General features: G+C 39.4%; 1 protein-coding gene across 1 annotated transcript in view; it reads left to right on the top strand.

Moving 5' to 3' along the window:
* The window catches only part of lrp2b (low density lipoprotein receptor-related protein 2b), a gene marked incomplete at its 5' end in the record, with an annotated part of 37,357 nt that extends 23,863 nt beyond the window's left edge, over positions 1–13,494 (top strand). The window contains 28 exons of the mRNA XM_042397923.1: positions 1–224; positions 312–489; positions 1,034–1,230; positions 1,617–1,862; positions 2,403–2,531; positions 3,135–3,254; positions 3,483–3,599; positions 3,716–3,832; positions 4,300–4,437; positions 4,857–4,979; positions 5,808–5,936; positions 6,800–6,931; positions 7,424–7,549; positions 8,130–8,273; positions 8,381–8,546; positions 8,818–8,946; positions 9,286–9,506; positions 9,676–9,858; positions 10,124–10,243; positions 10,557–10,644; positions 10,836–10,900; positions 11,016–11,232; positions 11,467–11,530; positions 11,640–11,771; positions 12,052–12,147; positions 12,320–12,403; positions 12,624–12,680; positions 13,052–13,494. Of these exons, the coding sequence (XP_042253857.1) occupies positions 1–224; positions 312–489; positions 1,034–1,230; positions 1,617–1,862; positions 2,403–2,531; positions 3,135–3,254; positions 3,483–3,599; positions 3,716–3,832; positions 4,300–4,437; positions 4,857–4,979; positions 5,808–5,936; positions 6,800–6,931; positions 7,424–7,549; positions 8,130–8,273; positions 8,381–8,546; positions 8,818–8,946; positions 9,286–9,506; positions 9,676–9,858; positions 10,124–10,243; positions 10,557–10,644; positions 10,836–10,900; positions 11,016–11,232; positions 11,467–11,530; positions 11,640–11,771; positions 12,052–12,147; positions 12,320–12,403; positions 12,624–12,680; positions 13,052–13,090 (3,781 nt within the window). The remainder of the gene's footprint in view (positions 225–311; positions 490–1,033; positions 1,231–1,616; positions 1,863–2,402; positions 2,532–3,134; positions 3,255–3,482; positions 3,600–3,715; positions 3,833–4,299; positions 4,438–4,856; positions 4,980–5,807; positions 5,937–6,799; positions 6,932–7,423; positions 7,550–8,129; positions 8,274–8,380; positions 8,547–8,817; positions 8,947–9,285; positions 9,507–9,675; positions 9,859–10,123; positions 10,244–10,556; positions 10,645–10,835; positions 10,901–11,015; positions 11,233–11,466; positions 11,531–11,639; positions 11,772–12,051; positions 12,148–12,319; positions 12,404–12,623; positions 12,681–13,051) is intronic.
* Between the last annotated feature and the right edge of the window lie 1,959 nt (positions 13,495–15,453).

Below are 15,453 nucleotides of genomic sequence, written 5' to 3' on the forward strand. Positions count from 1 at the left end.
CTTTGCAGACATGGACGGCCAGAACCGTCACCGGGCCATTGCTGGTACACTTCCTCATGTCTTAGCTGTTACCCTGTTTGAGGACTGGGTCTACTGGACGGACCAGAACACACACACTGTGGAGAAGGCCCATAAGTACACTGGCGAAGAGCGCACTGTTATGGGCAACAATACACACCGGCCCTCTGACATTCATGTCTACCATCCTTACAGGCAACCTCGAAGTATGTAAATTTGAACTCTTTTTTTGTCTTACTCGCCTGCAGCTCAGAATTTACCAGTATGTTATTTGTTTTTAATTACCTTTTCAGGTGAAAACCCCTGCTCCTCCCATGACCTGACCTGCAGTCATCTGTGTCTGATTGCACCCGGTGGGCAGCGCGCTAGCTGCCAGTGTCCAGATCACTTCATCGCCCTTGCTGTGGGCTTTAAGATCCAGTGTGTCGCTGACTGCTCTAGCACCCAGTTCCGCTGTGGGGACAATGAGAGGTCAGGTCACTTAGTCAGTCCTTCAGTTTTTAAATAGTAAACATCTTTGCAAAAAAAAAAAAAGAAAATATTTCAAAAGTTGGCCATAAAGATCTCTTTACAGGCTACTCATTTTCTATTGCGATGGCAGATAATATTGTAATAAATAAGCATAAAAAAGACAGAATTGAGAATTTCCTTACAGTTTTTAGTTATTAGATTTATTGTGATCATTTATCAGAATTAATTGCTAACAAGACAATACTTAAAACACTTTTTAAGCAAGGCATGTGACTCAGTAATTAATAAACTTTTACTGGCAGACAAGACCTGAATGTGTGCAGTTATTTAAATTTATAGGCCAGTGTTTGTGCATTTGTAAGAAAACAGGTAACAGCAAGGTGTTTACATGTGTTAAGGTAAATTCAATTTTTGTGATAAATTCAATTTTTGTGATATATGTTCTTCTATACTCATCTTTGACACTGTGTTAATGATACCTTGCAGATTAGCTGTACATTTGTATTCTTTAATCTAACCTGTTTGTGCTACTTTTATCTTATAGGTGTGTTCCTATATGGTGGAAGTGTGACGGCCAATCAGATTGTGGTGATGGCTCAGATGAACCTCAGACCTGCCCAACCCGTAATTGCCCCGTCGGCCAGTTCCAGTGTCAGGACGGCAACTGTACCTATCCTGGCTTCATCTGTGACGGCGACTCAGACTGCCCTGATGGTTCAGATGAGGGCGCTGCTCTCTGCAGTACGACAATTTATTAAAATTAAATTAATTATTTTAAACTGCATTAGTGTAGGACATCAGATAGGAAGCTGAAATTAAAATTACTCACGAGGATCTATGAAGAAAATGTATTTCAAGCTGTAGAATAAGTTGTTCTACACTAACAGAAATAGGCAATTGGAAAGGAATTTGAACTGGGATTTACTTGGATTATTTTAAATCTGGCCAGATTTTTGTTTGGATATTGCTATTAAAGTATACAACATTTTCTGGGAAAAAATCCAAGCCTTGGCCACGCTTAATCTCAAGAGAAGCCCTTACACTTGAGATTTAGCTCAGGCAGAAAGTTAAGATTGAATTTATGTTAAATTTTCAAACGGAAGTCAAGCTGCAGTCTGTCCCTGTAGGTGACCACCGATGCCAGGAAAACCAGTTCCAGTGTAAAAACAAGAAGTGTATCCCTGTGTCCTGGCACTGCGACGGGACAGACGACTGTTCAGATGGCAGCGACGAGGACGCAGACATTTGTGGCCAGAGGACCTGCAGACCGGGACAGTTCCAGTGTGCCAACGGGCGCTGTCTGCCATCAAGCTATGTATGTGACGCCCAGGACGACTGTGGAGATGGATCAGATGAACCATTTGAAACCTGCAGTGAGTGGCAGTTTCAGTGAATTAAAGCCCTGAAAAAACAAGAGGATGATACATGGTGGATGGCAGAAGAAGTTACACATTATATTTCATGACTTTTATCCGCATTCATGAACCAACAGTGTTCAGGTTCAGTGTCTTGCTTAAACATTTTTTCTGTGGCTGCAGCAGGAATTTAAACCCCAAATTACAGGACAAACTGCCTGATTTAGATGGCATAGATTTATCTGTTTTTTAATTATACATAATCAGTGTTGACTCAGCCATGTCCTAAAAGGAATCCCAGTGAAGTAATGTTGTATTGCACATACTGCACTATGGATTTTCTTCTTTCTCTAAGCTGTATCTATTTTTCTCTCATCCTCTTCCTTCTGCTCATTCTCCCTGCATGTTTCGCTCTGCCTCATTTCTGTCTCCCTCATTCATTCTCATATCTTATGTTGTCGTCATCTAACATTTCTTTCTTGTCATCCGTTTCTCTCACTCTGCTCCATCCTCTACCATCTCCATTTCTCACGCCTCTCTTTATCACTCTCTATCCAGTGGGTCCAGACTACAAGTGCGATGAGGACACTGAGTTCTCTTGCAAGACAAACTACCGCTGTATTCCTCAGTGGGCCCGATGTGACGGCACCAATGACTGCATCGACAACAGCGACGAGCAAGGCTGTGGTCAGTGCCTGTGTGTCAGCAGATGTGTTCTTATGTAAAGACAGGGCTGTGGAGAAAAATCTGGTCCAAGGAGTTAAGGAGTTATTTTAGGGTGAACAGAGACATATTTTTTTTCTGCAGGAGGTCTGTGCTGTACTGAAACAGTAAACTGGAATTACATGATTATACTGTGTGTATATATATGATTGTTTGAAGATAATTACATACCATTTATACAGGGTTACCAGGCATATTATTTTATGAACTTTTTTGAAGAGTATGGTGGAGACAAGCACAAAATATAAGTGATATTATCACACTAACTACCATGGCTCTGTGTGTGAAATTTTAAAGTTATTTCAGATTTTATTGGTGGGAATTAAAGGGGTTGATTGTACTTGGTCTCATGAGATTCTGTATATAATTTAACTCTTTAAGGGAATATGATGTTTGTGTTTGATTACCTTTTATGAAGTCTAAATCTTTGCACAACAAATGAAAATATCAGTGTGGTATACTGTGGTTTCAAACATGGGGCCACTGAACTTTTTTTTTTTTTTTTTAAATTGGCCACATGTTGAAGCAGCTTCTCTCTACTGCTTTCTGACTTTGTCTGTCAAACAGAGGAGGTGACATGTGACCCTCTGGGAGATTTCCGTTGTGATAACCACCGCTGTGTCCCCATCCGCTGGCAGTGTGACGGCACCAATGACTGTGGTGACGGCTCGGACGAGAGGAACTGCCGTGAGTGTCATGCTCCATATTTTTCACCTCAATCTATTTCAGTAACATTACATACCAGCAATGAATCAAAAAAGAATCATCTGTGCCTGCCAGGGAGTTGCAAAAAGAACTTTATTTCATCCCTCTTTGTATAATTCTACCCCACATAAGATGTGTAAACAATAATAGCTCATTCTGATCCCAAACTGAAGATGTGTGTATCTCTTTGAATATGATTGTCATCTATAGAGCCAAGGCCTTGCTCTGAGAGTGAGTTTCGATGTGACAACGCGCAGTGCATCCCTGGAAACTGGGTGTGTGACCATGACAACGACTGTGGGGACGACTCAGATGAACGAGACTGTGGTGAGTGGGTACTGCACACACAAGCTCACCTCCTCGAAATATCCACGCATATGTCACAAACAACATGAACACACACACACATACACACATCTGTTAATGTCCTGACTCTCCTCCAGAGTTGCAGACGTGTCGTCCAGGTTCATTCCAGTGCGAATCGGGTCACTGTATCCCCGCTGTTCTGCAGTGTGACGGCCAGCCTGATTGTCTAGATCTGTCAGATGAGACCAGCTGTCGTAAGTAAACAACATGAAAAATAATGGCAGGCTGCCTGGCCTCTGCAGTGTTTTAGTGTGTGTGTACTTTGTTTTTGTATGTGAGTGTGTGTATGTGTGTAGTCTTTAATTATTCAGGTTTGAAGGCTTTAAAACTACAGAATGAAAATGTCTGAAATATGGTGCAGTAGGGCAAACAGCACTAACAGTTAGTAAAAAACCACTTATTTGGATGTGAAATGGAAAGTGCAGTGCAGTAGATGAACCACGAAGAAGCTCTACGAGATCCGATGTACATTTACAACAAACAGGTTTAATTCTTTAACATTTGCTTTTGTTTTCACCTTCAAACATGTGGTCTAGATAGAGAATGGTTCAACTGTGTCTGTTGGAGTGCAAAGTGCTGAGAATGAGCTAACCAACAGATCCTCCTAAACTAAAAATATACAAACAGTTGATTGATTAACACATTTCCCCCACCCTTTCAGCCACTCGTTACCCGGGAGGCCGTTGGTGCCCTCAGAACGAGTTCCAGTGTGGGAACCATCTGTGTGTGAGCCAGAGCTGGGTGTGTGATGGCATTGACGACTGCGGGGACCGCTCAGATGAACAGATCAGTTTATGCTGTGGGTAACATCTTGTTTATTGCACATGGCAAAGTCTGAAAAGCTTGTGTTTGTGTTCTGTGTATTTATTTCTGTGTGATCAATATAATCATAATTCCTACCATAAACCTACCTAAAACTACTAGACCTAAACTTCAAGCAAAGGTTAAGAGGATTTTCATGTTAGTAAGTAGCAATACAAGTAGCAATGTAATTTCCATATAAGCAAACTTTCTTTTCTGTCTTGAATGAATGACTGTTAACTGATTTAGTGAATCTAAGCAGAAGCATATAATCAATACTATATATATAATCAATCATAATTCAGTCATGAAAGATGTAGCCAGAGATGACACAAATGAGGAGGGAGTCAATGTAAGAATTGTTTTTGAATTTTATACTCTCAGAGATTTTTCTAAGATTGGTGTGTGTTTGAACAGTGAACGTCACCTGCGAGATGCCGTCCAGGTTCCGCTGTGCCAACGGCTACTGTATCTATTCTGGCCTGATGTGCAACCAGAAGGATGACTGCGGAGACGGCAGTGATGAGAAGGAAGAACTCTGTATGAGTCTCACACACACACACACATTGCCCACAATCTGTATAGTTTATCAGGGCTCATAAACGAAAAAAGACATTTAACGGTGCTATTTTTGTAATAACTGTGTGATAGCCTTAACCAGATAGATAATAATTTCATGTTCAGCAAATGCACCACTTATCATCAGTTTCTGGGATCGTCAAGGATTAGTCCAACACTAATGCCTCCTGAACCTTCCCCTTTAAGGCCAGTGAAATGGGAAATCCCAAAATGACATCAGTGTCTGCACAGGGCACAAAGCCTGAAACATGCCAGGGATAAGAAAATGGTCTCTTTTATGGAACTGTTACACAATCAGCTTAAACATCAATCAGAGCAAATTATTTTGAGAGGAGATTAAATAGTTATGTTGAGAGTGGAGGTGGACATTAGCTGGCTCATCTACATCCATTTGTTTTGAATGAGGAGACAGTAAAAATAGACAGAAGGGAACCTGCGGAGAAGCCTTGAATTTAATAAGTGATCTTATGTTGAAGTATGTGCCTACATACGTTTGAGTTCTTGACTGTGTGGGAGCATTAATATGTATACAGATACAGTATGTCAGTCCACATAAATGTGTATACGTGTGTCTATGTGTACACTTGTGGGTGTTGAATCTAGTGGGCACTCCACTCACAATTTTTTTTTGTTTTTTAGACAGTTAGGGAGTGAAGAGCGACGCCGCAGAGAAAGCAATGAATTCAATCTCAGACTAGTGGAGGCGGACCTGTTTCTGCTGACAGGTTGCGTACCCACTCAACCTTCTCTGCATACTTGATGACTCATACTGTCTGTGTCCTTCCCCAGGCCGCGAGCCCACGCTGCCCCCGTGCACACTGGAAGAGTTTAAATGCATCAATGGACACTGTGTGGCTCTGCCCTACGTATGTGATCACAATGACAACTGCGGGGACCGAACTGACGAGTTAGGCTGCAGTGAGTGGCACAACAAATATTTCTCTGATAAAGTTTAATGTTGGCTATTAAAATGTTGTTGGGAAGAACACTATAAATCCTTTTTGGATGACAAAAATGTGACCTTATAATTAACTGCATCTTCAATTTTTTAAGAGGATGTTTAATTTGTTTTGGTTCCGTATTAAAAACCTTAATGATAGTCGCAGTATGTATACAGATAATAGCAAATATAAAACCATGATCAGATTAAATGTCAAGACTACAGAGATGCATTACATTCACCAAAAACAAACAAACAAAAACATCTTATAATTGCAAGAAAAATATCTCATAATTATGGCTTCCATATATATATAATAATTATGAAAAGATGTCGGAATGGAAAGGTAAGGATTTCGTGATAATCATTACGACATCTTTTTCTGATAATTTATCTGCATGTGAATCTGCACAGAGAGAGTTTAATTTTTAACACAGTAGCTCATGATTTTTTTATTATATAAACACATACTTCAGAGCAGAATATCTCAGTTAAGCCCAAACCCTGATGATAAGAAACTCAAATTTATACTGCCTTTTTATTTAGCTTTTTCATAGTTTTATCTCATCTGAACTGCTGTAGAACTTTACAGGTGCACAGAAATATCCTCTTAGCTGGTTTATTTATGGCTACATCAAGCTTCAGTCACATGGTGGCCCGACGGAGGTTCAGGGAATCATGGTGACCAGATAACTGGATTATAGTCAATAGCTAAATTTTGCCCATGTAAACTAAGCCATTGTTTGATTACATCAAAAGTAAGTAGCTCTTGAATTTGGCTAGAGATAAATAGCTTTTTTGGATTGTATCAGAGAAAGTGATCCGTGTTGTCTGGCTCCAGATTTTGGCCACGACCGCAACTGTGAGGAGAAGCTGTGCCAGCAGGAATGCACAAACCTGAACGGCACCGGCTTCATCTGCTCCTGCAGACCCGGATACATGGTGGACCCAGACAGCACCTACACCTGCCTGGGTACACACTCACACAAACACACTCTCTCTCTCTGTTGGGGGCGTTCCCTCTCTTCCTTCACTCATACACATACGACTGCACATGGATGAACAACCTGATAAAAATTTCACTAATAGCACTCAAAAAACTAAAATGAATATTTAATAAAATATCACTGCTCCATTTAACCCACCTGATCTGCTTCAACTTTAACTGTATTGTCCCTGAGGGAAAATTTGGGACGTTAGCACACAGACTAATGTACATAAAACATGCATAAAACATAAAAAAAAAATGTATGCATCACATGACTATAATATCTAGAGTGTGTTTAGCCATCACTATTCAATCCAACTATTAAGTGTTAAAAAACATCATCACCACCCCTTAATAGTTACATGGTAAACTAATCACGAACTGAGTTGTCATGAATATTTAACAGTCTGGTGGCTGGAGAGATAAAAGAATTATTCAGCCTGAAATCTTCTCCACTGTGTCTCCTTGCTCTTCCAGACATCGATGAGTGCGATGTATACGGCACCTGCCCTCAGGTCTGTAAGAACACCAAGGGCAGCTACGACTGTGAGTGTGCCCCTGGCTACCGGAAAGTTGGAAACGGCAAAATGTGCGAGGCTGAGGGTGAGAGGAATATTTTTGTAAACAGTAGTTTCTAGACAAGAGCAACATACAGACATGAAACTTAGTGAAAAAATACAGATCAAATTGACTTGAATTGGCCAAAATTGTTTCAAAATTTTTCTTGGTTTCACAGGAGAAAGCAGATATGACTGACTTCTTATTCTTTTATATGATATTAAATCTAGTTAACCAGTTGCACCTTTTCTGTGACTACTGCTTTAATCTCATCACCACACAGCCATGGATATTTTTCAATATTAACTTTTTGTCATTTTTTTTTTTTTTTTACAAAGTACAGTTATAATATGTGACTTTAATTCCAGACTCTATGCCATGTCATAGAGCTTTATACACCTCATAAAAATATCCTTCAGATAAAAGATGCAGGGTCACCATATTGGTGAAGAGAAAATTCTGTAACATCTGCATAAAGGTCACAGGTTTGGTGTGTCCATCACTGAAATGTCTCTGAACAATAACACCAAATTTCTGTTTTCTCACTGGTTATCAGATGCTGTTGTTAAAAGAAGCAGTTAAATGCCAAAAAAAAAGGTAAAGTGTAAATGTGTGTCTCCCTCAGGGTCAACTCCGCTGCTGCTTCTACCCGAGAACATTCGTATCCGGAGGTTCAACCTGCAGACAGAGGCCTACCACGACTTCCTCCAAGAGGAGGAGCACATCATGGCTCTGGACTATGACTGGGACCACAACAACACCGGATTGAGTAAGACACACGTAGATAAATACTAGATAGTGCTAGAAAGACAAGAGACAACTCGCTTAACATTAATCAGATGAAATGTATTTGATGATGTCCCTGTGCTTTGTCAGGTATGGTGTACTTCACTGTGGCCAGTAAGGACTCTGTACCAGGTGCCATTAAGAGAGCATACATACCTTCAGTAGATGATGGCAGTAACAACATTGGTGCCGCTGTTGATCTCGGCATCAAATACATCACGAGACCAGACGGCATCGCTGTGGACTGGGTGGGCAGGTGAGGCTAACCAACATTACTAGCTTGCAGTCACGTGGGGTTTTTCTCTGCATTTACCAGATTACATTCCTCTAGTAATCTGATGCCATGAGCTTTACCATTTTCACTACTAATTTATGTGGATTTGACACAATTACAGCATGTTAAAAACTATAATGAAATATATAGTTGAGCAATCTTTGTCTGTGCTATTCTTAGATAAAACACTTTTACAGACCAGGCTCCAATGTGCATGTTTCATGAGTAGTTTTGTCCTTTTTTTCCCCTCTAGGAACCTGTACTGGGCAGACTCCAGAGTGAAGAGGTTAGAGGTGGCCATGTTGGATGGACGCTACAGGAAGCACCTCGTCAAGACCGAGCTGGGTCACCCATCTGCTGTGGCAGTCAACCCTCGACTGGGGTAAAATAGACAGGGCTAGCACACAGAGATTAGCATTAGACTGTGAGAAAGTATTTTACTGATTAGAGTAATTTAGGAACTAGTTGAATAAGTTTTGTGTTACTTTCTGTTGCTCATTTTGTACATTTTCAACAAAATTGTTGAAATGTTGGTAATCTTTTGCTCTTCCTATGTTAACTCTCACTGTTAGAGAAGTGCATGTTCAAATTACAGCAGAAATGAAGGAGCATTTAGTTGCTATGATATTGTATCTATCTGTCATGGAAAACCAAAAAGGAAGGAGCTTTAACTCACCATATCTCAGAAACCAGAACTCTAACCCTTGCTGTGTTTCTGCAGGATGTTGTACTGGGCAGACCGTGGGGAAGCAGCCAAGATCGAGTGTTCCTGGCTGGACGGTCAAGAGAGGAAAGTCCTGGTGGCTGACGGATTGGGTTGGCCCACTGGCCTGTCGATCGACTTCACCAACGGTGACAGAATCTACTGGTCTGACTCCAAGGAAAGCCGCATAGAGTCTATTCTGCCTTCCGGAAATGAGCGCAGAACTGCTGTCTACATAGGTGAGGATTAGGAAGCTCAGTCATTACAAGAAGCCTGAAACAAGAGACTGTAAAATATATTATTCAGTAAATATTCATATGTGATCTTGTGAACAGATGGATGATTGTTGTTTGCTGTTTATTTGGGATTTTGTTCATTCAGTTGTACATGTTGTTGCACCTTGTCTAGATGTGAGAAACCCCTTCAGCGTGAGTGTGTTTGAGGACCACGTTTATTGGAGCACTCAGGAGAAAGGCGAGGTGTTCCGGCAGGACAAGTTTGGCCACGGTGCCAAGACCAAACTGCTGACTGCTGGACCCTGGCTGACCCAGGTCTCTGTGTACCAGCAGCAGAGATACAACTCCATAGCCAGTAAGCTGCATACTCAGCCAACACATACTGCACTGTATTAAGCCTGTGATTTTAAGAGCTTTTTTTTGGGGGGGGGGGCTGTTCATATATCATCCTAATAAAATCATTTATGTGGATTATTTTTTAATTGTTTAATAATTGTCCTTTTTACTGCTCTTTAATTTTAATCTGTCAACTTAAAACAAACAATAAACTATTTAAGGAAGTTATGTGCTTTCATTTGTTAAAATGAGAAAAATCAAAACACCTTCCTCCATCTCTGCAGTGAAGAATCCATGTAAGGGAACCTGCAGCCATCTGTGTTTGCTCCGACCACAAGGTTACACCTGCGCCTGCCCTGAGGGCACCAGCTTTGTCCCTGGCAGTAACACTGAATGTGATGCTGGTAAGAATTTATTTTCGTCAGTATGTGTCATACAAACATTGAGCATCATGTATTGAAGTTGCATTAATTAATATTACAGCTTTACTGCAGGGAACACTGATAGAATTTATATTGTTTTGTCTTGTCTCTTTGCATAATGTTGGCCTGTAATTGACTTAAAAAACTCAGTTTTGACACAACACCAGTGAGTATAGCAAACAAGGACAGAGATCCAACAGAAGCTTGAATTACTATAACAATTCTAACTACATTTTGGTTTGACAAGGAGAAAAATTCCTTTCAGTGTCATAATTGTTCATTTAAATTATTTCAGGTTTTGACCCACCTCCCACCATGCCGCCACCATGCCAGTGTCAAAATGGAGGCACTTGCTACTTTGATGACAACAAGGCTCTCTGCAAGTAAGACATTTTCTCACACAGGAAAGTTAAAACAAAACATAATGTTCTTGACCAGAGGTAAAACAATTGATAAATAACATGAGATATGTTGAAATGTGAATAAATTGTCACATTAATGATAGAAGGGAAGATGCAAATGAGGAGCAGAGTTTGAAATGTTACAAATGTAATGTTTGTATTTTGTTTCACAGGTGTCCTCCAGAGTGGGAGGGCGAATACTGTCAGACGAATGCATATGACGTTGTTGCAACTTCAGGTATATTTGATTTTATCACCAGAAATATAACAAGATTCAAAGTCATTTGTAGCTGGAAAATCTTTTTCATCATTAATCAGCTGCCTGTGGCCCCTCTTGTGTCCTCCCCTCTCAGTTGGGATTGCCATCGGGGTGACAATAGTGATCGTGGTTCTGCTAGTTGGTCTGGTTTATGCTGCCAGGAAGAAATCCAACCTGCTGGAGAGGCTACGCAACAGCATGCCATCCATGCCATCCATGCCATCAATGCCATCAATGCCATCAATGCCATCAATGCCCTCCATGCCCTCTATGCCATCCATGCCATCCATGCCCAAACTGCCAAAGTTCAGGTTAGATGGACCAAGAAGAGAAGCGATACAATAGACGTTTTTTTTTTTTCCTGTCAGAATTTTAATATCTAAAATTTTTGTTTCCTAAATGAGATGTGCACTGTTTGAAAAAATGAACAGCTCCCACTACACAATTATTTTCCATATAGAATATTAGTCTCACTTTCATGTTTTCTGTTTGGCTTTCTGCATCATGTTATAGCTGAAACACAAATGTGTCTTGATGTTTTTCAGGAATGGTTCACCTCCAAATGCATCAAAAACAGAAGACACTGCAACGATGTTGAATTCAGTAGAGGTCAGTGGAAAATCAGTACAGTCAAACCATCATTTTATTTTTCCAATTCCTTCCTCTGGTACATTTAGACACTTTACTGGATACCAATACTTTACTGTTTTTTCATCAGGTGCCCAGTATGTCTGTGTCCATGGCTGAGATGGAGGGGAAGAATTTTGAGAATCCAGCATATGAAGCTGGAGAACAACCTGTTGCTAACAGCATGGCGACGGCCACCAAGACTCCTGTTGGAACGAACAAGGTCAATAAACATAAATCAATGTTCTCCAGTAGAGTGCATTGATTTTTCTCATACCTCCTGCATATATGACATGCTACATGACCGCTATGCCAAAAGGAACTTACTGTTCCCTTATAGGTTTTTCCTTGTCCTGTGCTGCTTTGTTCAAATTCACTTCAATATAAAATTTACTGGGTTTTTTTTCTGTGCATTGTCATGCCAAATGTTAAGTTTTATATTTTGATATGTATACTTTGATTTGCTCATTCTCATGGTTCTGTGTTTCCCTCCTGGTTTGCAGGAGAGCATCAATAATCCCTTGTATGTGGAAGAGGTTCAAGTTGTGGACAAGCCCACAGGAAGTGTAACCAAACCAAACCAAACCACTGCTAACAAGGTGGGTTTCACATTTATTACCAGTTTAAACAATATTAAAAAAAAATGTTTTACTTAATTAACGAATGAGCGGTCTAATTCTAAAATATCATACCACATTGAAGAAAATGAGAGTTTGATTTCAATGGTTTGTGGTGATTAACTAGTTAGATTTAAAATTTGGGCCATTTTAGGAAGCCTTTGTGAACCCATCATACGGCTCACAGATAGAAGACGCTGACGTCACTTCTGCACAACCAGCTGCTCCGAGCGCACAGGTAGCCATGGAGACACATAATGTTACTTGATGTTTACTGCTCAGTAAATGAAATCACAATTAATGACATGCTCTGAATGTTAAAAAAATTGCAAGTGAAGTATCTAATGATGTCAGGCGCGTACAATAGTGGACTGTTTTATCAGTATGGATGTCATGGATGTGAATCTGAGATTGCGCTCAGTTTTTGAAGCATTTTCATTTGTTCTTTTCTCTCCCAGCAATTTGAACCAATTGGAGATGAGAGTTTTGTGTCTTTCAAAAACCCAACATACACGGTGAGTCCAGAATGACAGCAAGCTCAGTAGCTCCAAACACTGTGCATTGTTCAAGATTTAATAGAACTGCAAAGATTTCACTCTGACATGCACAGCTGTAAAGGTTCTGTATTACATGCTGCCCACTAAGTCTCAATAATGTATATCTATTGCTACTTTGATGTGAAAATTTACCCACTTTTTTCTGTAAATTATGTAAAATGATTTGCATCAGCTTTTCTTTTACACTTTTTTATTTCACAAACTTGTTGAAAATGGAGGATGATTTCATTTTATGTTTGAATATGGTATATAACCAGTACAAACCCGTGTAGGAACAATACTATTTTTACTTACGCTATTTTTTGCAAATTGTTGTGATTTTCTGACAGGATCAAACACACACATCTGCTCCAGATTCTGACATCTGATGTGACCTCTATATCAGAGATTATCCTGGACCATGTTTCAGGATTGAAACTTTCATTCATTTCTCATTGGAGCAAGCAGCGCTGCTGAAGTAACACATCATTACTGACACTGATACCATCAGAGATGCTGGACCCAGAATATTTACAAAGATGGAACAAATCAACCAAGACAGTTTGTAAAAGAAAAAGTATATATATATTTTTTTTGTGTGTGTGTGACCCACAGAGATGACTTTAATTGGATAGTAACTATTGGTGTAAAATCTTTTATAGACATGATTTAATATAACTAATATAAGACTTACTGAATAACTAAAATAGTGATTAAAACTTGTAAATTCTGTGTTTATGATGAATGAGTTTGTTTTGTATCTTTATATAAATTGAATAAATAATAAATGTGTGTTTTTGATGTGTTTTTTTTCCATAAAAGGCTGCAGATGGTTTGAGATTTCACCTTTAAATTTCAGATGTTAAGCCCTGATACTTCATTTGATTAAACAAACTGTCTTTAACACCACTCTGTTACACTTTTTCTTCCTTATAGACAGAAACACTGATTATCTCCTTTCATCTTGACACACAGTATTACATAAACCTTTCTTCGTGTGATGGTGTTCATATCCCAGGAAGACCCCGCCGGTGTTATCCTCTGGCTCATCAGCCATCATCACAGCTCCCCAGCTACTGTATCTGACCCACTGAACTAAGATGAAATGCTTTGTCATCACCCATCTAGTCACACATAGATCCACAATTTGAGACTGTGATCACAGGGCAACAACAGTGACTCCTCTCCTCTCTTCTCCTTCACCCACTGTCATAAACGTCTGAACACATCAGGGTTTCCTCTCATCAAGCTTGTAGCAACTAGGGCAACCAGATGAGCAAAGGGACAAGAGAAAAGTGAAAAAAAAAAAGACAGATAAGAGGAAAGAGCAAGTGCATAGAGGGAGGAAGACTGGAATCACAGTGGGGAGGTATGTAAAGGGAGCTGTGGCCGGTGTGTTTCTGTGTTGTGGTCCATGATGATTCATAGTCCATGTACTCATACCGTTGGTCCCCCACAAGGCATCTCTAACCATCAGCCAAAACAAGCACTGTACAGCTCACGGAGAGACAGAGACATGGAGGGGAGGGGATGAATAGCAATGGATGGATTTAAGAGGGGCGGACCAAGGAGGCATGCAGCCTGCAGCATGTGTGCACGCTGTGCTGCCTTCATGGGCTGTCAGAAATGGTAAAAACATTTCACATGAACGATTATTTTTTCATCATTTTTGAAAGGCCATGAAGTTAATGTAAGAATGGACATAACATTTATTTTACTTTTAATAAGCCATATATGCGCTGCAATTTTTGTGAATATAAAGGATTAGGGCAATTAGATTTTTTAAAATAATTATTACAGCCTATTACATCATACAGAATAGTTTAAACTGAATTGTTTTTCTTTTAACATGTCAATATATGACGTGAACTGAGTGGTATTTTCAGTTGTCAAATAGATGGTAAAGTAATTGATTTTACATGAGGATGTAGTGTGTATGGAAGCCAATTGATTCCAGGCACACAAAAATGTGTTTGCACATTACAAGAATACAGTTTTTATAAAAGATTCAGTGATTTGATATATACACAAAGACATTCACATATACAAAATCACTCAGCTGTACATGAATTTATAGAAAACAAACACTTGTGCAGGAGAGGCAGGAAGCTAAAAGCTCACACAAAGACTTCTAAAAAATAAAGACAATATAAACAGAGTTACATTAAATAAAAATTAAAACACTCACAGTAATTCAAAATTATGAGATATAAGCTCAAAATGATGACTTACTATCTCATATAGGTTTTTTTTATTAATTCCAAACATTTCATATTTTTTTCTATTCCTGGCAGAAATGGGCTTCTGTACTTGGCATTTTGTGTTAAACCTGCATCTTTAATGGACACCTATTTTTCTCTCTTTTGGTAGAATAATAAATATAATAAATCAATTTACAACCACCTTTTACAAGTATTAAACAGTGATTGAATGCTTAAATCCATTACCAAATTCATCTATTTGGAAGCCCAGGGGCATAATTTTGTTGTTGGGCCCTTTTCTTTCAGTGCTGAGTGAACTGCCAGTTATGCACCAAGTCAGCTCAATATATAAGACACAGCCACAACTTTATGCAAGATATGCCTTAGTTGATATTGTACTTGAGTAGTGAAAATTACTCAACAAATTTGCAGTTATTAAAATTACTAAAAGCTAAGTAGTAGCTCGCTAACACTGGGAACCTGATGTTCTGGACGTATTTGCCCATTTATACAACCTTATTATGAAACCATAATTATGAGCTAATGAATGA

The sequence above is a fragment of the Thunnus maccoyii genome, chromosome 20 (genome assembly GCF_910596095.1).
Source record: "Thunnus maccoyii chromosome 20, fThuMac1.1, whole genome shotgun sequence".
Classification (NCBI taxonomy): domain Eukaryota; kingdom Metazoa; phylum Chordata; class Actinopteri; order Scombriformes; family Scombridae; genus Thunnus; species Thunnus maccoyii.